At 41.1% G+C, this 23672-nt stretch overlaps 1 protein-coding gene across 1 annotated transcript; it reads left to right on the top strand.

Annotated features, from left to right (window-relative positions):
• Positions 1–565: 565 nt before the first annotated feature.
• On the top strand, positions 566–22816 carry LOC146383679 (sodium/glucose cotransporter 1-like). The gene is made up of 15 exons (XM_084935077.1): positions 566–754; positions 1519–1590; positions 3479–3583; positions 3764–3823; positions 3911–4015; positions 4109–4214; positions 4686–4766; positions 4859–5067; positions 17103–17238; positions 17356–17463; positions 17546–17696; positions 17782–17950; positions 19014–19229; positions 21405–21510; positions 22608–22816. The coding sequence occupies exons 1-15, from the start codon at positions 608–610 to the stop codon at positions 22814–22816; spliced, it is 1980 nt and encodes a 659-aa protein (XP_084791203.1). The 5' UTR covers positions 566–607.
• The last annotated feature ends 856 nt before the right edge of the window (positions 22817–23672 follow it).

Below are 23672 nucleotides of genomic sequence, written 5' to 3'. Positions count from 1 at the left end.
AAACACAAATCATTGTACAGATTTATAAATCTTAGTTTATGCTTGTGGATCATATCATAACTAACTGAAACTAATTTAAATCCATAATCAAACATTGTCCTTGATGTGCAAATTATGAGTGTGACAAGTTATCAGTGAATGTGTTTGATAGCAATGCCTATTTTACTGATGGGCATAGGTGTCAAAATCCAAACAGATTCAATTGGACTGAATTAAATTTTAGCTATAAGTCATTGCAATGCAAATATTACCTGTAGGTTTTTGTTTTTACAAACCCTGGTGTATTTACTTGAGGTATTCCCTTGTAGGGTTAATAATTAACAATATTATTTGGTAAACAGTTACACATTTTAACACATTTTTCAGGTCAACATTGTTGAATCAGTAAGGTTCATATGTGCATCCACCTTCAGCCAACTGGAGTATGTGTTAATGTCTTAGACAAACCCACTCTTTGTTTTCCCTTCTTTTACATCTACACTATCTACGCCTCCTGCTTTCATCTCCCTCTCACATGCACACCAAAGGTTATAAAGGTAATCGCTTTCTGTAAACGCTTCAAACAGAGCCGACTCAAACAACACTGCTGTTGTCTGTCTCAGCTAAAATGTCTCAAGATTATTCTTATTTTGGATTCTCTTATATAAACAGAAATGCAGAAAATGATGCAAAAAACACCACGGCTCTTAATAATGCTGCAGATATCTCTGTTATTGTGGTGTACTTCCTGGTCGTCTTGGCAGTTGGAGTTTGGGTAAGTTTTGCAATCACTTTTAAAACTAATTTCTCTGCAATTCCTCAATAATTTTATAAACTGTTTCCAGCTAAGAAGATTTAGTATAGTTTGTATGTTAATGTGTCCTAATGTGTCTTACAACCCTGATTCTATAAAAGTCAGGACACTGTGTAAAACGTAAATGAAAGCTAAGTGTAATGATTTCAAAATCTCATAAATTCATATTTTATTTCTAGTGGATATTTCAAATTAACCTGAAAAAACATGTACCATTTAAAAAAAAAATCCTAATTATGAATTGGATGGAGGAATTTTGTCCCATTTTTGTCTAATAATATAGGATTCTAGCTGGTCAGCACTCCTGGGTGTTCCTCGTATTTTTTGCCTAAATGGTTTGATTTGGTGAAAGGTCTGGATTAAGGCCAGGGCAGATCAGTCTTTTCTACTACGAAGATATCCTGTTGTGATAGATGCAATGAGCATTGTCTTGCTGGATAATACAATGCTGTCACTGAAAAAGATGTCATCTGGATGGGAGCATATGTTGCTCTAGAATCTGCACATACAACACCTTGCAGCATTAAAGATTCCTTTATAGATGTGCAAGCTGCAATGGCATAGGAAGTAAGACACCCTCATACCGTCGAGTGACTGAGTGCTGTTAACAAGCCATGTTTTTCTTCTCCTCTTTAGTCTGGATGTCTTTGTTCCTTCAATGTAGTCTGTTACAGTTTTGCACATATTTAAGGATTTTCTAAAAACGTGCCTTTGTCCTGTTACAGTCTATGGTCCACACTAACAGATCCACTGTAGGTGGCTTCTTCCTTGCAGGGAGGAGTATGGTATGGTGGCCGGTGAGTATCTTTATATTTAGAATTAGATGCTTTACAGTATTCTTCCTGCATTTAGAGCCATTAACAATTTTTATTGCTGTGTAATAAAATGTGATGTAAGCTATCATAAAAGAAGCATTTTATGGCACGGTGGTGGTTATCATGGTCACGTCACAGCGAGAACGTCCCCAGGTTCAAATCTTGACGTGCAATTTAGGATAGTTGATCCTTCTACATGGACCGTGGATGTGAGATAGATAATGTGCTGTATGAATGTGTGGTTAAAATATGGCTGCAAGTCTAAAGCATGTTGAATGCACGGGGTTTTTCCCAGGCACCTGGTTTCATCTCATAAACCTAAAAAATGCATGTTAGGTTCATTAGTGATTCTATACTGACCGTGGATGTGAGGTCGATAAATGTGATGTATGATTGGGTTTGGTTACTACTCTAGTTTTGAATGGAGATTAAGAACAGTAACGTCCCATATAAATATAATTTATGGAGTTATTTGAGGTTAACAAACTATCTTAATTACTTCTGAGTAATAAAATGTTTAAATCATTTAATATTTACACAATATACTGAGAATATGGGCTAGCATAAAAAGTAGGGGTGGGAGTCGATTAAAAAAATGTAATCTAATTAATTAGAGGCTTTGTAATTAATTAATCTTGATTAATCACATTTAATCGCACAAGAAGTTCAAATGTTTTTTAATTTTAAAGGGTTTTAGTGGACGACAGAAGAAATATTAGACATTGACATGAATATTGTCAACTGAAGCTCTTTTAATTTATGGGAAAAAGGGATTTAAACTGTATTTAAATGCAAAACAGAAAAAATAATAATATCCTTAAAAGTAGAGTTATTTTAAGTACTTTAAGTACATTTTTCAAAAAGGTATTGTCTTTAAATAATAATAATAACAATTTCAACATAAAGTGGAGTTTTAATTCTTAAAAAAAATAAGGCAGAAACATAAGGATTATTTGACCAGCTTCACCTTTAAACTCTGAGTAACCTTAACCAACATTATTTTGTACATTAGGCTAAAACAGTGTGGTCATCGAACATTTTAGTGCAAAAAATAACAAACTCACTGGACTCACAATACCTCCATGCTTATTTACTGTCCACCTCTATCAGCCAGTTACTTAGAAAAAACTAGCCTGTTTACTTTTTTAGAGCTCAAAGCAGTTCTCTTTTTTGTTACAATGTAACCTGGAAGTGAGAACAGTCTCTCACATGGGACAGAAGTGGCAGGACTAATCAAATACTTGCAGGCCAGGACTGGGTTCGTCCCTGCTCGACCTGACCACCAGTCTGTCTCGCTGATGGTGATTTTCTGCTCTGTACAAACTCAGGGCCCTGTTACACAGGGTTTCCTCATCTGAATATGGAGCACAATTTCTAACGCCACTGATAGTGGTCTACAGTCCAGAACAATCCATTTTGTGAGAGAATTTGTACGTTTGTCCGATGTTGACTTACTAATTTTGGTCCCGAAACCAGTCATTTCATCAATTTTGGGCTGCTGACACCCTTTGTTGGTAGTCGAACTGCTAGCGCTAACCGCTCCCGCGGTTTCTGTGCTCGCTGCAACATGTTTTGCATTTAGATGGTACCATAAGGTTGAAGTGCTTCGGTTGTATGCAAAGTCCCTTTTGTGCTTTCTTCTGATTCTTCCATTTTTGTAACCGTGTGCATCAGTGTAATTGGTATACAAGGAAATTGTGCATTGGTAAAAGTTCCATTTTGATTCCACTTTGAAATTAATTAATCGCAATTCACAAGTTAAATTCCCACCACTAATAAAAAGCATAACCAAGTTGATTCTTGAATGAATTCTTAAGTCTCCTTAATTTACAAATGGACCTACTGACAGATTGAACTGTGCTCTCCACAGATCGGAGCATCGCTGTTTGCCAGCAATATTGGCAGTGTCCATTTCGTAGGAATTGCTGGTACTGGCGCAGCTTCAGGAATAGCCATTGGTGGATTTGAATGGAATGTGAGTAACTGTTCCTGAGCCACTGATCCATTATCACACATTAACACTTTATCACCTCTGATACTGTATCAGTTCATGTCAGCTCATAGTTTATTGATTTTTATGAGCGCTCCATCGTGCAGAGGAAAGAAGGATGAAAGGAAACAGGGTTCCTGATTATTGCATATCTGTATGTTTCAGGCTCTTTTTGCGATTGTTATCCTGGGATGGATCTTTGTGCCCATCTACATTAGAGCTGGGGTAAACAAAAGCCCTCATATATATATTTATTTACCCTTTCTAAATAAGCAATGATTAATGAGTAAAATCTCATGTGGATGGATTTAGATCATCACCATGCCTGAGTACTTGAAGAAGAGGTTCGGAGGACAGCGCATTTGCATTTATCTCTCTCTTCTCTCCCTTGTCTTATATGTCTTCACCAAAATTTCAGTAAGTTCCTGAAAGAAAAGCAGAGAATATTTCTATTGTGCCTGTTTTGGATGATCCTAAATGAAATCCCACTTTTCTTTCCTCCCCATTCAGGCAGACATTTTCTCGGGTGCAATTTTCATCCAGCAGGCCTTTGGGTTGAATATCTACCTTGCTGTTATTGCACTTCTGGCGATTACGGCACTGTACACTGTCACAGGTTTGTACACGGGAAAAAATCATTTCCTATTTTACTGAACTTACAAACAGACATTTTCCTCATAAACTACCCAAGAAGTAATATCTACAGTTATATTATGACTGGGGTAAAGTCTTCTCAAGGCCGTATGTGGAGATGTAGACACACGCCACACACGCACACACACACACACGCACACACACACACGCACACACACACACACACACACAATTGCTCTCTTTCTTCAATGTTGGTTTATCTTTGCTGAGTTGCTGTGGTTGATTGCCATGGACTATGATAAGCCTGAATTGGCCTTCTGTTGCTGTTTTGTAACAACACATACACAATTACAAGTTTTAAAGAATGAGTAGTTACATAATGACATGATGAGTTTATTGAAGAGGACTTTTTTATGTATATTAGTGCTGATAAAATCTCAAGTGATTAAGTGAAGATTTTCACAGAGTGATAACATCATATATTTTATCCCAGGTGGACTGGCAGCAGTGATCTACACGGACACTTTACAAACCTTTATCATGCTTATTGGATCATTCATTCTGATGGGCTTTGGTAATATGAAAAATTTTACATACAAATTATTTGTTGGAAAGTTACAAAAATAAATAATAATGTTGATCTAACTTGCACATGATTTTCCTCAGCTTTTAATGAAGTGAAGGGATATGAAAACTTTGAGAAACTCTACATGCAAGCTGTCCCCTCAATCACGGGTAACATCAGTGCAAACTGCTATGAGCCCCGGCCAGACTCCTTCCATCTCTTCAGGGATCCAGTTACAGGAGACCTCCCATGGCCTGGTCTCGTGTTTGGACTCACTATTCAGTGCATCTGGTACTTTTGCACTGATCAGGTGAGTTAAGCAAATAATTATTGGGCAGCTCAACTGCAGTTTTCAGCAACCAGTCTGTAGTCAAAAACCGAGACAAATTCAACTGATTGCCTCGGTGTGTTCATATATTCATACTAAATTCTACTATTTCTATATGAACAGATCAATTGAAAGAAATTCATGTTCAAGGTGTTGAAAATGCAGATAGATTCTTGGATCCATCTATGAGTAAACAGGGTGAAGCAGAAATGAGGAGGACCTGGGTTGCATGAATAGGAATCATAAAGGCAGAATGACAGACAAGCACTGAGAATTAAAGTATGCAGAGAGGGGAGAAGCAAGGATAGTATGTATTCTGCCCTCACTGCTACACTGGATATAGTTATGCAGATAGATAAACTCCTCGACAACTGACAGGTGTATCGTCCCTTTTATTTACGCTGCCTTCAATTATCAACAGAGTGAAACTACAAACAGAAGAAAATAAGCAATATTCAGTCTATATATTCACACGATAATGCAAATCAGTTGACTAAACTAGCTAACATTGGAAAGAAAGTTAATCTGAATACAGTACACCTTTAACCATAAAAGTGCATAAATAATAGCAAATATAGTTGCATTAACTCTTGTTCAACTTAAATACTCACAAGCGATGCTTTCTGTAAAACAACGAAGAGGATGGATGCAGATGTTTATCCGAACAACATGCTGAGTCAGTCTTTTCTCAAAGAGTGCTGCATTACTAACTCTACAGCTAATAACAAACAAATCTTGGCATGAAAGAACTGTAGTGACTCTTGCTGGTGGGAAGAAGAACTACACCAGCACACTCCCCGTCCAACATCTATTGGATGTCATCACCATCTTTAAGGATCAATGTCTCTATTAGTATTTTGCAGCAGGAGTACAGTCTCTGTCACTGGTCTTAAGAAGGTTTTAGATGTTCCTCCAGAAGTGACCTTTACCTCAATCTTTCTGACATGTCCGTCTTGGCTAGGAAAGGTCTCACCAACCATCCCCATGGGCCAGTGGTTTCTTTTAGCTCGACTGTCCTTTAGGAGAACTAGATCTCCCTTTTGAAGATTTTGACTCACAGATTGCCATTTTCTTCGCTCTTGGAGTGTCGGCAGGTACTCTGTTTTCCAACAGTGCCAGAAGACATTTGAAAGATGTTGCACTTGTCTCCATTGGCGTCCGAACAAATCTTTATTGTCAAAGTGCCCGGATGGTGTAGGTGGTAATCCAGTTTTCTGAGTAAGGAGGGTAGCAGGCGTAAGAAGAAAGGGGCAATCTGGATCTGACGAGACTGGTAGTAGCGGTCGAGAGTTTACAATAGCGGTTACCTCTGCTAGAAAGGTAACGAGAACCTCATGGGTCAACAGGAAAACTGGGTTGACAGTCAGCATAGAGTCCAGTATGCGCTTCATGATGCTGATCATGCGCTCCCAACTTCCTCCCATATGAGAACTATGAGGAGGGTTGAAGATCCATGTGCATTCATTCTTGGATAAAAAGTCTTGAATTTCCTGGTTGTCGCAGTGTTTTGACGTTATTCCGAGCTCCTTGCACGCTCCCAGAAAGTTGGTCCCACAGTCGGACCTCAGCTGCTTTACTGGTCCTCGGATAGAGATGAATCGTCTCAGAGCATTGATAAAACTACATGACTCCATCGTCTCGATGACCTCAACATGAATGGCCCTGATGCCCAAGCAGGTGAAGATGGCGGCCCAGCGTTTGCTGCTAGCAAGGCCTCCTCTTGTTCTCCGAGAGCTTATTGTCCACGGTCCAAAGACGTCAACTCCGACGTAAGTAAACGGGGGGCAGACTGTCACACGATCGATGGGTAAGTCTGACATTTTTTGCGTTTCTGTGTTCCACCTTAGCTTGCGGCAAATTACACAGTGGTGGATGACAGAACTGATGCTCCGTTTCCCACCGACAATCCAGAAGCCAGCCGATCTCATGGCTCCCTCTGTGAAATGGCGCCCCTGGTGCTGCACCTGTTGGTGGTAGTGTCGGATTAGTAGAGTAGTTAAATGGTGGTTGCCTGGGATGATAATGGGGTGTGCTTCGTCGCTTTCCAAGCTGGCTTGTGAAAGGCGACCACCAACCCTGAGACAGTCTGCATTGTCTTTGAAAGGTGAGAGTTTTCTGAGAAGGCTCTGTTTTGGAATGTCTTTTTGGGCTTGAAGACATGTGAAGATGTCAGGGTAAACCTCGTGTTGAAGACCACTCAGAACAACGCTCTTTGCCTTACTGTAATCCTCTGGACTAAGACTTTTGCAGATATGCCAGCCATGACACTTTTCTGGGGGAGTGCTGTTCCTGTAACACCTTCCAATATGAATGAGCCTTGCTATCGCTCTCAACAGTGACCCCCAAGTAGAGAAAGACACAAATCGTCTCGTTTCGAGGAAAGAAGCCGCGACATTGGTTGAAAGTGATGTCACCGTTGGACGGATCTCAGGATCTGATTCAGGATTGACTAGTTCAAAGGTATGTTTAGTCACTTCAGGGGTTGATCTCAGTAGGTAATCTGGTCCTTTGAGCCATGTGCTTGACGAGAGTGCACTAGCTGGGATTGATCTTGAAGCTATGTTGGCCGGGTTAAGCTCTGTTGGAACGTAGTTCCACTGCTCTGGGTTGGACGACTTTCGAAACCTCTGTACGCGATTGCATACGTAGACGTAGAATTGTCTGGATTCATTCTGTATATATCCAAGTACCACTTTGCTGTCTGTGAAAAATCTTGTAGAATGGAAGGGAACATCGATTTCCTCCATAATAATGTCAGCAATCTCGACAGCAAGAACAGCTGCACATAGCTCGAGCCTGGGGATTGTTATTTCTTGCTGCGGTGCAAGTTTTGCTTTGCAAAAGACGAATCCCAGTTCGTTTTTGCCTTCTGAATCTGTGAGCTTGATGCAGGCTACTGTAGCGATAGCTTTCGTAGACGCGTCACAGAGCTCCCTTTTTTCTGCACCACTGAAGGATATGGAGGTGTACATTCTTGGTATTCTGACTTCTTCGAGAAGTTTCAGGGACTCTTTCCATGCACTCCACTCTTTTCTGGGAGTGGATCATCCCATTGACATATGTCTGTGGAAAGTTCTCTAAGGAGAGCTCTGCCTTTGATGCTGACCGGAGCTGCAAACCCGAGAGGGTCAAACAGACTGTTCACAACTGAAAGTACCCCTCTGCGGGTATAGGGCTTCTCAGCAGTGGACACTTGAAACGTGAATTTGTCTGTTGCAATGTCCCAGCTTATTCCGAGGCTTCTTTGCATAGGTGGAATGTCAGCTCCTAGGTCGAGGTCTTTTAGACCCTTGGCTAGATTGTTTTTGTGGAATGCCTTCATTACGTTCACGTCATTGGATGCAATCTTGTGTAGCCTCAGATTAGATGAAGCCAGAGTGTCTTAAGCGTTTTGCATAACAGCAATGGCATCAGTACTTGATTGGAAGGAGGCGAGACAATCATTTACGTAAAAATGTCGTTCCACCAGATGTTGTGTGGTGATGTCTTGCTTGTCTCGGTCCTCTGATGCCCTTCTGAGTCTGTAAGTTGCAACCGCGGGTGACGGGCTTTTGCCAAAGAAATGTACGGTCATTCTGTATTCCACGATCGGTTGATCCATGTCATTGTTTTGGTGTCAGAGGAATCTCAAAAAGTTCCGGTGATCCTCCCTGACCACGAAGCAATGGAACATTTGTTTGATATCGGCTGTGACTGCCACATTTTCTTCACGGAGTCCCATCAACACACCCAACAAGCTATTGTTGAGGTTGGGCCTAGTAAGAAGAACATCGTTGAGGGATACTCCATTGTGTTGTGCACTTGAGTCGAAGACAATGCGTATTTGTTCCGGTTTGCGCAGGTGGTACACTCCGAAGAAGGGGAGGTACCAGCACTCTTCTTCTTTAGTGAGTGGTGGCGCTATCTCAGCGTGGCCATTGTCAAACAAAGTTTGCATAAAGTCTATAAACTGACCTTTTACCTGAGGGGTTTGTTCAGCATGTGGCGTACCAACGTAAGGCGTTGCATAGCCTGCCGCTTATTGTTCGGCAGGCGTGGCCTGGGTGAACGAAAAGGTAGTGGCGCGACCCAACTGTTAGCACTGTCCTGGTAGACTTCCTTATCCATTATCTGTAAAAAGGCCCTTTCCTCCTGTGAGTAGCCAAAGCTCTTGTCCAAACTCGTTTGTTTGAAAACTGTTTCTCCAATCGAAGAGTGCTTTGTTCGCATTGGGGAGTTGACCTTGTTGTAGCCTTGCGAGTTGAAACTTTCCTTTACCTGAATGGCATTTTTGCATGGAAGGAAGTGACTTGGACGACGATTGTCTAAGATGTTTGTTTTGAAAATGTTAGCACGCGCGGATTTGCGAGCTCCACCCAGGCAAACGTTCCCAATGATCACCCATCCAAGAGCTAGCTTCTGTGCAAATGGCGCGTTTGGAGGTCCATTGCGCTGGTTGAGAACTTTGTGTGCTTGAATAACGTCCCTTCCAATGAGCAGCAGGATCTGAGCGCTCTGGTCGAGAGCCGGGATTTCGGTTGCGATTTCCTGAAGGTGGGTGTGGTTTCGAGCAGCTTCAGCTGTGGGAATCTCACTGCGGTAGCATATCACACTCGATAAGTGTCTGGAGCTCAAGACGTGACGTGCAATCTGCCGATTCCACAATGAAGTTAAAAGCTCTCCTCCCTGTCACTTCCTCCAATCCAGCACAGGTTCTCAATTTATATGGAAAGGAGTTCCTGGTGATGCCAAATGTGTCAAAAACTGATGATTTTGCAAGTGACCTGTTGCTTTGGTCATCTAGGATGGCATAGGCCTTAAGTTTCTTTTCAGGTGAGTTCTTTGGGTAAATGAACACAAGGCAGATCTTGGCACATGAGTGACTTTCAAATTCACTTCCACAGACTTGTGTGCATGTCAAGATAGCTGTGGGCCGTGCCGCATTGCACTCCCCGCCATCAACTGTTACGGGCTCTGCAATAGTAGCTGTCGCAGTAGTCGTTGGTGCCAGTCCCGGATGAAGAGCTGTAATGTGTAATTTTGAATCACATTCTGTACAATGTATTTCTGACTTACATGTCTTTGCCTGGTGGTTTGTAGAAGCGCAGCATTTGAAGCATATCATGTTTTTCTTGAGATAGGCCTTTCGCTCCTCCAGTGGAATTTCCCTAAATGCTCTGCATTTTTTTAGAGCATGAGGTCTTTTGTGGATAGGACATTCCTTATTTGGGTCCTCAATGTTTGTAGGAGTTGATTTCGGCTCCGTACTGACAACTTCGGTTCTGATGACTGAGATAGGTTCTCTTTTAGCATGTTTTTCGTAAAGTTTATTTGTCTTTGAAAGGGCAGGAGGCGGCGGCACAGACTGCCTAAAGGTGGGGTCGTTGCGCATTTTTGCTTCTCTACTGATGAAGGCCACAAATGCAGAGAATGGTGGAAATGACACACAATGGTCCTCTTTGTATTTAGAACCATAGTTCATCCATTTTTCTTGCATAGCATAGGGGAGTGTTTCCACCACTGGATTAATGCCTCTCGCTGTATCGAGGTAGAGTAGACCTGGAATGTAACCTTCACTCTTTGCGGCATCTATCTCTAGGAGCAGGTCCTGTAGTTCTCTCAACAGTTGTGGATCTTTGTATGAGATTTTTGGGAAACGGTCCAATCTGTCGAGCAGTGCGTTCTCTATAGCTTCGGGGGAGCCGTAGCACTCATTTAATCTTTCCCACACTTTAGCAATCCTTCAGAGGGATTGTTAATATGCACAGCTCTTAAACGATATGCATATTGCACTGATTCTGTGCCGAGCCATTTAATCAGCAAATCCAGTTCCTCACTGGCCGTTAGGTTTAAGTCACAAATCGCGTTCTCAAACGAAGATTTCCATCCCCAGTAACCTCCTGCCTTGTCACTGAATCTTCGGAGGCCACCAGTGAGTAAGTCGCGTCTTGCAAGAAACCTGGCTATGTCAGAAATGTTTCCTTGTTGCATGCTCACCTTATGTTCAAATCTCGGTGAAGTACCTGGTGACGTTTTCTGCATTAATTTCGGAGACTGGAAAGCGTTTTCTCCTTTGTCAGTACTCAGAGGTTGAAGGACATATTCCTTTAAGGTGTCCGACCTGGTTGGCTCTTGTTTTGGCGTGAGGAATGTGACATTTGGTGCAGGCATTGAATTATACTCGGTATGGCCAATTGGGCTTGTGCTGTCTTTGATGATGAGCTGGTCTTTCACATAGTTAAAGGTGCATTCCAAAGTGTCAACCCATTGAGGTACGCACGCGTTCTTCTTCGAAATCATTGACTGCTGTTTCAAAAACTATTGCTTCGGCGTGTGCCGCTTCCGCATCACGTTCTTGTTGGAGGGCTTGTAATGTGGCCTCTAGACGTGTTTCTTCTACTTTAAGCTCTGCTTTCTTAACTTGCATTTCGATTTCCTTTTTAGCATATTCAGCTCTTTTGCGTGCTGCTTCAGCTTTGGCTCGAGCGTTTAGGGCAGCCATACTGGCAGATGACCTACTTGTACCTTTTGACACATATGATTTCTCTGAACGGACAGATGATGCTTTATCTTCTCTTGGTTCAGACATGGTTGAAGTAGCTGAGTTGACGTAGCATCCAAAGGTTGTCTTGTAGAAGGACGCTTTTTCACTATTCTGCCCTCACTGCTACACTGGATATAGTTATGCAGATAGATAAACTCCTCGACAACTGACAGGTGTATCATCCCTTTTATTGACGCTGCCTTCAATTATCAACAGAGTGAAACTACAAACAGAAGAAAATAAGCAATATTCAGTCTATATATTCACACGATAATGCAAATCAGTTGACTAAACTAGCTAACATTGGAAAGAAACTAAATCTGAATACAGTACACCTTTAACCATAAAAGTGCATAAATAATAGCAAATATAGTTGCATTAACTCTTGTTCAACTTAAATACTCACAAGTGATGCTTTCTGTAAAACAACGAAGAGGATGGATGCAGATGTTTATCCGAACAACATGCTGAGTCAGTCTTTTCTCAAAGTGTGCTGCATTACTAACTCTACAGCTAATAACAAACAAATCTTGGCATGAAAGAACTGTAGTGACTCTTGCTGGTGGGATGAAGAACTACACCAGCACAGTATGGCGTTATTTTTGTGCCACTATTCTGAGCGTACGTAAAAAAAATTTGCAAGTGTAGATGATGCATTTTGAGGAGAAATTTATTTTGAGCAAAGAAAAGCTCAATTTGAGTGAACAAAATTCATTGCTGCGTGCAAGAAATGTATTTCAGTGTTTGCTATTATCCATACACACACACACAATGGCAGCCCCTCTCGCTCGGTTTTTGCATTTGCGCTTGCTCGCAATGTGTTGCTTGCGCTCTCAACATTTCTGCCCAGGCGCGTTCAACTCTTTCTGTACACCGTTATATTTGTGCCACAAAACCAGCCAATCACAGACTTGACTCACAAAAATTCTGATTGCCTGTTTTGGTCTCCAATCAGCTCGAAATGACGAAATGCAATATCCCAGAATCTATTTTGTCCAAAATTCAAACAAGGCAGTGGCGGAGGAACACAGAGTGGCGGAGTTTGAAATATTACACAGCAAAATCTCCAGTGTTAAATTAACACTGGAGTTAAATTAACACTGGAGAGTGTCTATATGGGTCCACACCTCTGAGTGTTAAATACAACACTGTTGAGTGTTAAATTAACACTTTTGACAGTGTTATATGTTTAAAAGTAACCTAGTCAGTTTTGAAGATTAACAATGGCTAACACTGAGCAGTGCTGATTTTCTAACACTGGAAAATAACTCAAAATGTTAGAAATATTCCAGTGTTAGAAAATCAGCACTGCTCAGTGTTAGCCATTGTTAATCTTCAAAACTGACTAGGTTACTTTTAAACATATAACACTGTCAAAAGTGTTAATTTAACACTCAACAGTGTTGTATTTAACACTCAGAGGTGTGGACCCATATAGACACTCTCTAGTGTTAATTTAACACTGGAGATTTTGCTGTGTACTCTTTCTGATCACAAAATAAACTTTTAAGATATTTTCATGCGAGAATGGTGCTGTGTAAACTCCAAATATCTGCTCGATTTATCAAGACATCACATATTTGCATAAGTGCTCTAATGTTTTCGGAGATGCCTGTTACCCTCCAGCTGACCGCAGAGCTGGACTGGACATTGGGCATACCGGGCATTTGCCTGGTGGGCCATGGTGATTTTTCATTTTTATGTTTGTTTGTTTTTTTTAAAACGGTATAAACAATGAAAGGTGGTGGATTAGCCAATTGGTCATGATCAACTCTGGGCTGGACCAATTACAATACATCTGTATTGAGGGGAAAAGGAATGCGATAAGTCCTTTAGCTAGAATGAAAAAAGACACAAAGCTGGAGTTATTCTGTGTTTTTGCTGCACAACTGAGTGTTCTCCCCTCATTCACCCCCCTCCGTCTCCTGTTGCTACTTCAATCATGAAACTGATCAATGATCAGCTGATCGGCTTTTCTGCCACAAGACCCGTCTTTCTTGTTTGTTTATCGCCCACTTTGCACCAGAAAGAGGAAACCAGCGTATGTCGCGCTAAATAACAGCAGCACGTTCAAGCTTGATCAGCTGTTGTTAGAATTTATTTAATATTAATTTTTCTAGTATCAGCTGATGTTTGCTGGAGCCACAGCTGTAAAAGCTGCTGCTCATGATATCGGTTTGGAAACATGAAGGTGATACAAATCATACATATATACCAAAAAGACAGTGTACATTGTCACAACAGCGTTTGTTTTAGTTCAAAGGCTTTATGGTTTTTCCTATAATACCTGGTGGTGTAGTTGGCTGATTTTTTGTCAGTTCAGCCTTATATATTATGCTTAACCCGAGTGACCACCCCGTCAGCTAGTGGGTAACAGGCATCTCCGAAAACATTTGAGCACTTATGCAAATATGTGATGTCTTGATAAATCGAGCAGATATTAGAAGTTTACACAGCACCATTCTCGCATGAAAATATCTTAAAAGTTTATTTTGTGACCCAGAAAGAGTAATATTTCAAACTCCGTCACTCTGTGTTCCTCCGCCACTGCCTTGTTTGAGTTTTGGACAAAATAGATTCTGGGATATTGCATTTCACCTGTCCAGGGTGTACCCCGCCTCTCGCCCTATGACAGCTGGGATAGGCTCAGGCACCCCCCGCGACCCTGAAAAGGATAAGCAGTAGCGAATGGATGGATGGATGGATATTGCATTTCGTCATTTCGAGCTGATTGGAGACCAAAACAGGCAATCAGAATTTTTGTGAGTCAAGTCTGTGATTGGCTGGTTTTGTGGCACAAATATAACGGTGTACAGAAAGAGTTGAACGCGCACGGGCAGAAATGTTGAGAGCGCAAGCAACACATTGTGAGCAAGTGCAAATGCAAAAACCGAGCGAGAGGGGCTGCTATTGTGTGTGTGTGTGTGTGTGTGTGTGTGTGTGTGTGTGTGTGTGTGTGTGTGTGTGTGTGTGTGTGTGTGTGTGGATAATAGCAAACACTGAAATACATTTCTTGCACGCAGCAATGAATTTTGTTCACTCAAATTGAGCTTTTCTTCGCTCAAAATAAATTTCTCCTCAAAATGCAACACTTGCACCTGCAAATATTTTTTACGTGCGCTCAAAGTTTTTTTTACGTGCGCTCAGAATAGTGGCACAAAAATAATGCCATAGGAGAGGGCAGGGAAAAATGGCTGGACAAGAGCAAGGATGTCAGGACTGATGTGGGAAGTGGATGTAAAGAATAGACCGAATAGAAAAGCAGGTAGATGAGTGATTATAGATCTTCCCTATTAATCTTGTGTGTAAAGTTATCTCATTAACAAAAGATTATTTGAAAGAACTGATCCATGATTTATTAAGACACAGAATTCAATTAAGTTATTTGGCAATTAGACTCAGACGACCCATCATACCAGATTACAAATCCAGAGATGATTTAAATGAAAACAAGAGTTCACAAAAGAAAAACATAAGAGCCTGGGAAGATCAGTTTGTATAATATAAAGCACATTAAAATTAGCAGCTACATGACCAAAGGAACAGAATATAGTCAACTGATGAAAAGGTCCAGATAGCAAACAGGAAAAAGGGAAGCAGGACAGAAAATGAGCCTGCGATAAAAGCTCAAGGGCCATCAGAGGCCAGCAGAGAGTGATATGAACCTGCAATAAGATTTGTGGGTTGACAGAGGTGAGTAGGAAGAAAAAGGCCTGTAATAAGGCTGGAAAGCTGTTGGAGGCCAGGCCAGAGCCTGCATTAAGGCTGCAATGTTACAGGGGTCAGGAAAGGAGGAGAGAGAGAATTTTGGCTCAAGGCCTGTCAGAGGCCAGAAGAGAGTGTGAGCCTGCGATAAGACTTAAGGGCCATCAGAGGCCAGGATGGAAAGCAGAAAATCTCCAAAAGGCTGAGAGTTCAAGAAAGAAGAGAGAGCCTACAATATCGCTCAAGGGCCAATAGAGGCCAGGAAGAAGAGCACAGAACCTGCAAAAGGCTGAGAATTGACAATGGTCAGGAGATACAAGAGAGTCTGCAATAATGCTGGAAAACCATTTGAGGCAAGAAGAGCAGAGAGAGAGCCTACAAAAGAGATTGTAGACTAATGAAGACCAGAGAACAAAGTACTTGTAAACAGTAATAGAAATTTGAATAAAGGTGGAAAAAGGCTAAAACTCGCTGTATGTCTTCTTACCAAGAATTTAACATTTGAGTGACTTTAATATGAGGAGCAGAAACCACAGATAAAGAAGACGTGGATGAAGAGAGAAAACATGGATATACCATGATGCTGGAATTTAAGAAGGATAGGCTACTGCTGATCATAACAAGACAAGGAACAAAGCCTTGTGAAGCTGCTGAAGAACCACCTGCCTAGCCTAGAGGTAGCAACCTTACTCAGAGCGGAAAGAGTGGTGCGGCTGGTCAAATAGAATAGGGTGGTTTTGCTCCATGATGAGCACTCCTTGTCTTGCACTCAGGGCCCCATCATCAACCGTAGACCCTCAACCCAACTTGAGAGACCACCGAGGAATCTTCAAAGCCAACTCAACGACAGTGTCACCTCCCCCAACAATTCAAAGATTTTGACATGGACATGTGGGGTTTTGGAGACAGCTAACCACCTAGTTGGGGGATCTCATAAGCTGATGAGGTAGGCCCTCGTTGATGCAAGTTCCCAGCAGAAACATGCTTACTGTATGATTCAGGGTGAAAGGTCTTGTACCTGGGGAGCAGGTGTGAGCCTTCAACCCGGAGAGAAAGATAAGCATTTCTCCTAAACTGAGCCAGTGCGTTGGACTCTGCAATGTGTATGACAGACCGTCAGATGTGGTTTACATGGTGTGGCTGGTCGAATAGAAAAGGGTGGTTGTGCTCCATCGTGACTGTCATGCACTCAGGGCTCCAGCACTAACCCTAGACTCTCAACCCAACTTGAGAGACCACTGAGGAATCTTCTAATCTGACTCAATGACAGTGTCACCTCCCCCAACATCTCAAAGATTTTGACACAAACATGTGGGTTGTTGGGGACAGCTAACCACCTAGGTGAGGGCTGTGTGGAGTGTGGGAGTGTCTAAATGTAATTTCCCATCATGCCTCTGAAACACTGTGTTTCATACTGAATTTAAGAAATTTATGTTTACTGTTATGGTTATGTAGCTGTAATAGTTTGCTCCATGCTGCAGGTCTGTTTAGACTTATACGTGTCCTTTATGATGGAAAAGAGATGTATATGTTACAAGTTATGCACAGTGATAGTAACCTGCTGGAAGCACAGTGTTAATATGCTTTTTAAATGCAGAATAAAAGAGCACAGCCTTTGGAGTTGTAGGGTTTACAGCAGTATTTGAAGATTCAGTGCCTCCTTGTGAGTTTCTCAGCTTGCTGCAATATTGTGCAATTACAATACTTCACATTGAATCTGGCTCTATGAGTAAATGTATTTTGTTGCTTACCACCATTGAATTGTACTACAATTGCTTCCTAATTGTAGGTGATTGTGCAGCGCTGCCTCTCTGCCAAGAGTCTCTCTCATGTGAAAGGAGGTTGTATCCTATGTGGATACCTGAAGATACTGCCCATGTTCCTCATGGTTTTCCCCGGGATGATTAGCAGGATCCTGTACACAGGTGAGTGTGGTGTGTGGTTTTAAGAGTCTGTTCTATGTAACTTATGTAGCAAGCTTACTGGTATATTTAAAGTTGTGATAAACTGAAATACTGTGGATTTTCTTGCCTTTAATCTAGATGTGGTAGCATGTGTGGATCCAGATGAATGTGAAAAACACTGTGGGACCAGGGTGGGCTGCAGCAACATTGCTTATCCGAAACTGGTCGTTGAACTCATGCCTAAAGGTTGGTGACCTTTGTCTTATTAACTTTTAATAATTGCAGATTTTTTTATATTTCTACTTTTTAATCTGTTACTCTATTTCAGGCTTGCGAGGTCTTATGCTGTCTGTGATGCTGGCCTCTTTGATGAGCTCCCTTACCTCTATCTTCAACAGTGCCAGTACTCTCTTCACCATGGACATCTACACTAGAATCCGTCGCTCTGCTAGTGAGAAGGAACTTATGATTGCTGGCAGGTAAAACACATTTTTGTTGTTGTGTCTGATACAATGATTGTCTAAAGTGTTGAATACTGATTGCATTTTTTTCAACTATGTACAGAGTGTTTATCTTGGCCCTGATTGGTGTGAGCATAGCATGGATTCCTGTGGTGCAGGCAGCCCAAAGTGGTCAGCTTTTTGTCTACACTCAATCCATCACCAGTTACCTTGCCCCACCTGTTGCAGCTGTCTTCTTGCTTGCCATTTTTTGCAAACGTGTCAATGAGACTGTGAGTTGCCTCCTTGATTCAATGTTTGCTTGACTTTTTCATGAAATAAAAAAGAAATCTGTTCTTCAGTGCAGTTTTGTGCAGTGAAAGAATCCTTCACATACCTCTGGGATTTAGTCAGGAAAATGTTATCAAGAGCAAAGCTTTTGTCATTTGACACTTTAAGAAAAACAGTTTACGTTTTTGCTGAGTTTTAGGGATAAATGATTAAACCAATCTGTAAGTCTGTAGAGAAAAATAAGCCAAGTAGTTCATAGCTTGGCTCAGTAGATGGACTGGGAATAAAATAGAGCTGTCAGAGTGCTTCTTGGCAAAGGTAGTTATTTCCACCCACAACCACTGAAAAAGTTCAATTATTAATAAGTTGGTTAATTATTACAAAATTTCAACATCATGATTGAAATGTAAAACCAATTAAATTGCAACATTGCTGTAAGCGCTAGGCCACCACGAACTATTCATCCCCGTGGTGTCTTAGCAGACACTTACTACTTAAAACTCAGCAAGTCAGAAGGATTGTGAGCCCCTGCTTTCAAAGTCTGTATTCATAATTAAATTGCAAAATTTAATTGTCTTATAGTTATCTCTGGTTTCCATATAAATAGTCACTGTCTATGTGTTGAGAATCAGCTTGCGTAACATCCCAGTAGGTCCTGACCAAAAAATTGTATTACACTTGGGCAAAAGTGGTAAATATTCCTTCATGAACTGTCCAACTACTTTTTGTAGACACATTTTTTATATTTTGGATCTGTACATGTACACAGGATGCATGTTAGCTAACAAGAGTTACAAATGCCGGTATGTTAACATACTGTAAGAATCATGATTCCAGCTTCCTGTTCAATATGCATTCAAATGTAGCGCTGATTCAATCTCACTTTTAGCAAGAAGCATTTATCCAAAACTATTTCTTCAAACACAATATTATATATACATATATATGTTGCTATCTATTACTATTTTACTATATTGTATTTATTTACCATTTTTAAAACCTTTAAACTTTTTAAAAGTATTTCGATATAAAGTAATATTTGTCCTTTTTTCTTTCTTTCCACAGGGTGCATTTTATGGCCTCATAATTGGGCTGTGTATGGGCTTGAGCAGGATGATTACTGAGTTTATTTATGGGACAGGTAGCTGTGCTATCCCCAGTAACTGTCCCACTATCATATGTGGAGTTCACTACCTTTACTTTGGGCTCATTCTGTTTGTCATCTCCGGCATCGTCATGCTGGCAGTGTCTCTCATGACCAAACCTATTGACGACAAACATGTAAGTTTTTAATTTAAGACACCAAAATACCAATGCACCCATATGTTTTTCTCTGTTGCACCATTCATGCTGATGATACCCTACCATATACTTTCTCCACATCTACAACACCTCCTGACCTCTCATGATCCTGTCTGACACTCTCTTCACCTCTACAACAGTATACACATACTCTTACAGGGCTCTACACTAACTTTTTGCTTTTTGCCAGTTGCACCAGCGCCAAAGTTAGGCACACCCAAATTTTTCAACCGCATTGCTTAACACCACAGTTTTAGATGTGCACTCTTTGGGGGGGGGAATTGCTGTCCATACAGACAATATTGATTTGTAAATGATTAACTAACAATCTTGTCAACACAAAGTTCTTTATTTGGAGCACAGTTGTACACGAAAGATAAGTTACTGAAAAAGTGCTTGTGCTTAAAGTGCATTGGCATTCTTTGGTAATATTGTAGACAAAATTAAACTTAATCATCACATCGGCCTCCTCTGACGACCTGTTTGCTGCTGCCTGCCGCTGAAAGGCAGTGGGGAGAGGGGACACTTGGGCAGTGCATTTATCACAGCATATAATGTGTTTTCTGGATATATGTATTTTTTCAGCGTTTAGATACTGATGGCTCCGTGTCAGAGCACTGACTATGAATTTCAGACGGATCAGGCCTTAACAAAAAAGTTGTCAATCGTTCTTTTCATCTTTTCTTATTACCCACAGCTACATCCACTTCTGTCGGGCCTAGGCTACTCACTAGGGCTGGGTATCATCACCGTTTTCTATAATCGATTCAATTCGATTCAACTTTGCCGCAGACAGTCAGAAATATTATAATTCTGATCATTTATCAGTGCTGATACATGTGTGACTTCATCAGAATTGTGAACATCACAGCAGATGCCTTTGTGTCAAAGTAACTGAGAATAAAACACAGAAAAACATGAAGGAGATTTCCCTGGCCTGGCTTTTTATAACAGAAAACTTAAAAGAAAACTTAAATTTAAGATTATTCTGCAATTTTACATAATTTTAAAAAGTTTAAATTTCTTCAGTATTGACCAGCAGAAATTAGGCTTTGTCCGAGGTCATTTAAGTAAAGTAAAAATAAAAAAAAAGACAGCGGCCAACAGCGCTGTAAACATCGGTAGACTGGTGGGTAATAAGCGAATGAATAATACCGAAAACAGAGACTTGAGATGAGAAACTGTTCTTGAAGTACACACAGAGAGAGAGAGAGAGAGAGAGAGAGCTGTGCATGAAGTGTGATTTTATCATGGTGGAAAAAAAAAACAAACAGAAAAAGTAAGAGGGAATTAATGACGACATTTATCAAATGTGAATCGTAGTTTGGATCGTCTTTTGCTGCTGGTTCAGTGAATTTTGGTTGGAGAGAGACAAAACCTGCAGCTCTGTGTACCTGCTCTCATTTGCTGTTTGGTGGTTGTTGAAATAGTTTTGTGAGCTTTAACCTGAGATTCTGGCATTTCTGGCAAAATACGTTTATATTTAAAAGTCGATTCAGATTTAATAAATCGATATCGCTTTATTCAAGCAATTCACCTCTCTCTATCCGCCTGCACTTTCAAACGTACTCGCGAAGGGCTACAGGAATATCTAGACCAATCAGAGAGGTCCCACCCCTGACTATCCCTGATTGGTTTAGACCACGACAGAGGCATAATGTGTGTCTGTTGTTGACCACAGAGACTTTCAGAGTTGCGGAGTCTTTTTTTTCCACTCAAACAGTTGGTCGCACCAGTGCGACCTAAGATTTTTTTTAGTCGCACCATTGAAATTGGTCGCACTCTAGAGTTTGAATCCATCTCCAGTGCTCTTGGCCTTGCTTCTACTTTACAACTACTCTTTTGCACACAATACATCTACCTTCTTCATTATATCAGCCAGCTCTCTCTCTTTACCAGCCATAGTCCCTACATTTAAAGTTGCCTCTACACTCCTGCTTTTTTCTTCTATCTTGCTGCCTCCTAACACACCTTCCCTCTGTCCTTATCCTCCAGCTTCCACCAGACTGATCTAGTATGGAGATTTAACCTGCTTTAATCTTCATATCTGCTGAGTCTCCTTGTTAAACTGTGTTTAATCAGTTATTAAGAAGTAAAATAAAATGATAAATTTTCTGATAATATTTTTCACCACATTTTGTGCTGTTTGACTAGTTGTATCAACTGTGCTGGAGCCTGAGGAACTGTACAGAGGAGAGGGTCGATCTTGAGATGGATGATTGGACTGATAACCAAGATTCCAACAGTGTGGACTCAGACGGTAATGAGCTGACATACGCAGCAGAGTAAAATATAGCACAGTAAATATGCATCCATATGTAACCCGTTCATGTGTTACGCCTGTTGTTGTTGCGTTGTGTTCTGGCATGAAAGTAAGAGGCTGGAGACAGCACTGGGTCTTTGGCTCTTTACTGCACATCTGCAACACAGAAATAAGGGTCTGATCTGTGTGTGTCACGCACCTGCCAGTACACCTCTCCTCCGGCCATGCTGAAAGGAGCTGTGCCTGCAGCTTCATTAACGCTACAATAATATAATGAATCAAATACAACAAATTGTTTTAAAACATTAACTTAAGCTCTCAAAAAGAAAAAGCACAAAATAAATAATATGTCACTGAAAAATCATCAAAAGAACTTATAAGAACAATAAACAAAATAATTCAAAAACAAATAAACAGTCAGACAAATACAATTTAATAACCAGGACCCAATATTCTAGTGCTTATAGTTCAATCATTATACTTCAGTACAATCATATTAACAACCGCCATCCAACAGGCAATACAACACTGTACCATAAAAACACTGAATGAAAGACCGCATCTCCAAAACATGAGAACATCTCCATACCTGCAACACAGAAATAAGGGTCTGATCTGTGTGTGTCACGTGCCTGCCAGTACACCTCTCCTGACGAAGGAAAAAAGAGTGCACGCTGTTAAAAAAAACTGCAGCGAATACTCTCACAAGCCGCTAGCGATCAGACTAACTTATCCCGAATGAGTCTCTTAATGACAAACAAAAACGCTGCGGTTCAGCTGTATTCACATTGCAGCTTGGGGTCTGAGCAAACGTTAATTAGCTAAGAGCAACGTGGCAGTGACTTACCTCCGGCCACGCTGAAAGGAGCTGTGACCGGGGCACAAATGCACGCGCCTACGTCACCACGCAGCGCACACACACACGAACGCACACAGACTCAGATCACACAGGTAGGAGATTGAGATGCAAAATGAAATATTTAATTTAAAAAAAGGGTGTTTTGGGTGAAACTGATAAGTATTTAAACACATGTTACGCATACATATAAACAAATACATGCAAACTTTAGTTTGTCTTGTTTCTTCTTTTGCAGATGATGAGCCTGGCTTCTTGAAGAAAGCGGTGATGTGCTTCTGCGGCCTGGAAACCAAAAAAGCCCCCAAGCTGACTAAAGAAGAGGAGGAAGAGCTGAAAAGGAAGCTGACAGACACCTCAGAGGTGCCTCTGTGGAGGAACGTAGTCAATGTCAACGCCGTCATCCTTCTGTGTGTGGCTGTGTTCTGTCATGCCTATTTTGGCTAAAAGTCAGCTGATTTCAACTGCTCGCTGAGTCTAATTTATACAAATTTAACAGACTGCTCAGTAGGCCTCAGCCCTAAAACCCTGTTTAAACCTTATATGTTTAGAGCACTGTGTTTTTCTTTATTGCTTCCTGGTATTTAAAAGTTTAAGTGAACCAGTAGACAGTAATATATTAATACATATTAGACTTAAAAAATGTTGAAGAAGTGCATAAATATTTGCATGCTATTTATCATTCTAAAATGTCTGAAGATCATTTGGGCTAAGTATGAATTTTCTTCTTTATCTTAATGGTAAATTTGAAATATTTTGTGAATGAAGCTGCAGGTTAGCCTTCACTTGTAAAGAACAATCCAGCACTGTGGTCTGTGATCATCTTTGGGCTCTTGTTTGTGTATTCTGAACCATTATTACATTTAGCTTTCATTGCAGTGGTCACCAGGACATAAAAACCTTGCAATGGCCTGTATTTTGTATAGTGCCTTACTAGTCCCTAAGGACCCCAAAGCGCTTTACACATCCAGTCATTAGTGATGGCAAGCTACATTGTAGCCCCAGCCACCCTGGGACGCACTGACAGAGGCGAGGCTGCCGGACACTGCCGCCACCGGGCCCTCTGACCACCACCAGTAGGGAACGGGTGAAGTGTCTTGCCCAAGGACACAACGACCGAGACTGTCCGAGCCGGGGCTCGAACCAGCAACCTTCCAATTACAAGGCGAACTCCCAACTCTTGAGCCACGATCACCCCGTATATAAAAATCACTATTCACATCAGACAAAAACACTTCAAAAGTTTATCCTGAAATAACGTATCATAACGTTTCCTCTACCTCCATCTTTTCCGTTGTAGAAC

Source organism: Perissodus microlepis, chromosome 7 (genome assembly GCF_051167445.1).
Source record: "Perissodus microlepis isolate ML-2025 ecotype Zambia chromosome 7, ASM5116744v1, whole genome shotgun sequence".
NCBI lineage: Eukaryota > Metazoa > Chordata > Actinopteri > Cichliformes > Cichlidae > Perissodus > Perissodus microlepis.
The sequence above is the reverse complement of the archived record's forward strand: the minus strand, read 5'-3'. Positions and strand labels throughout refer to the sequence as shown.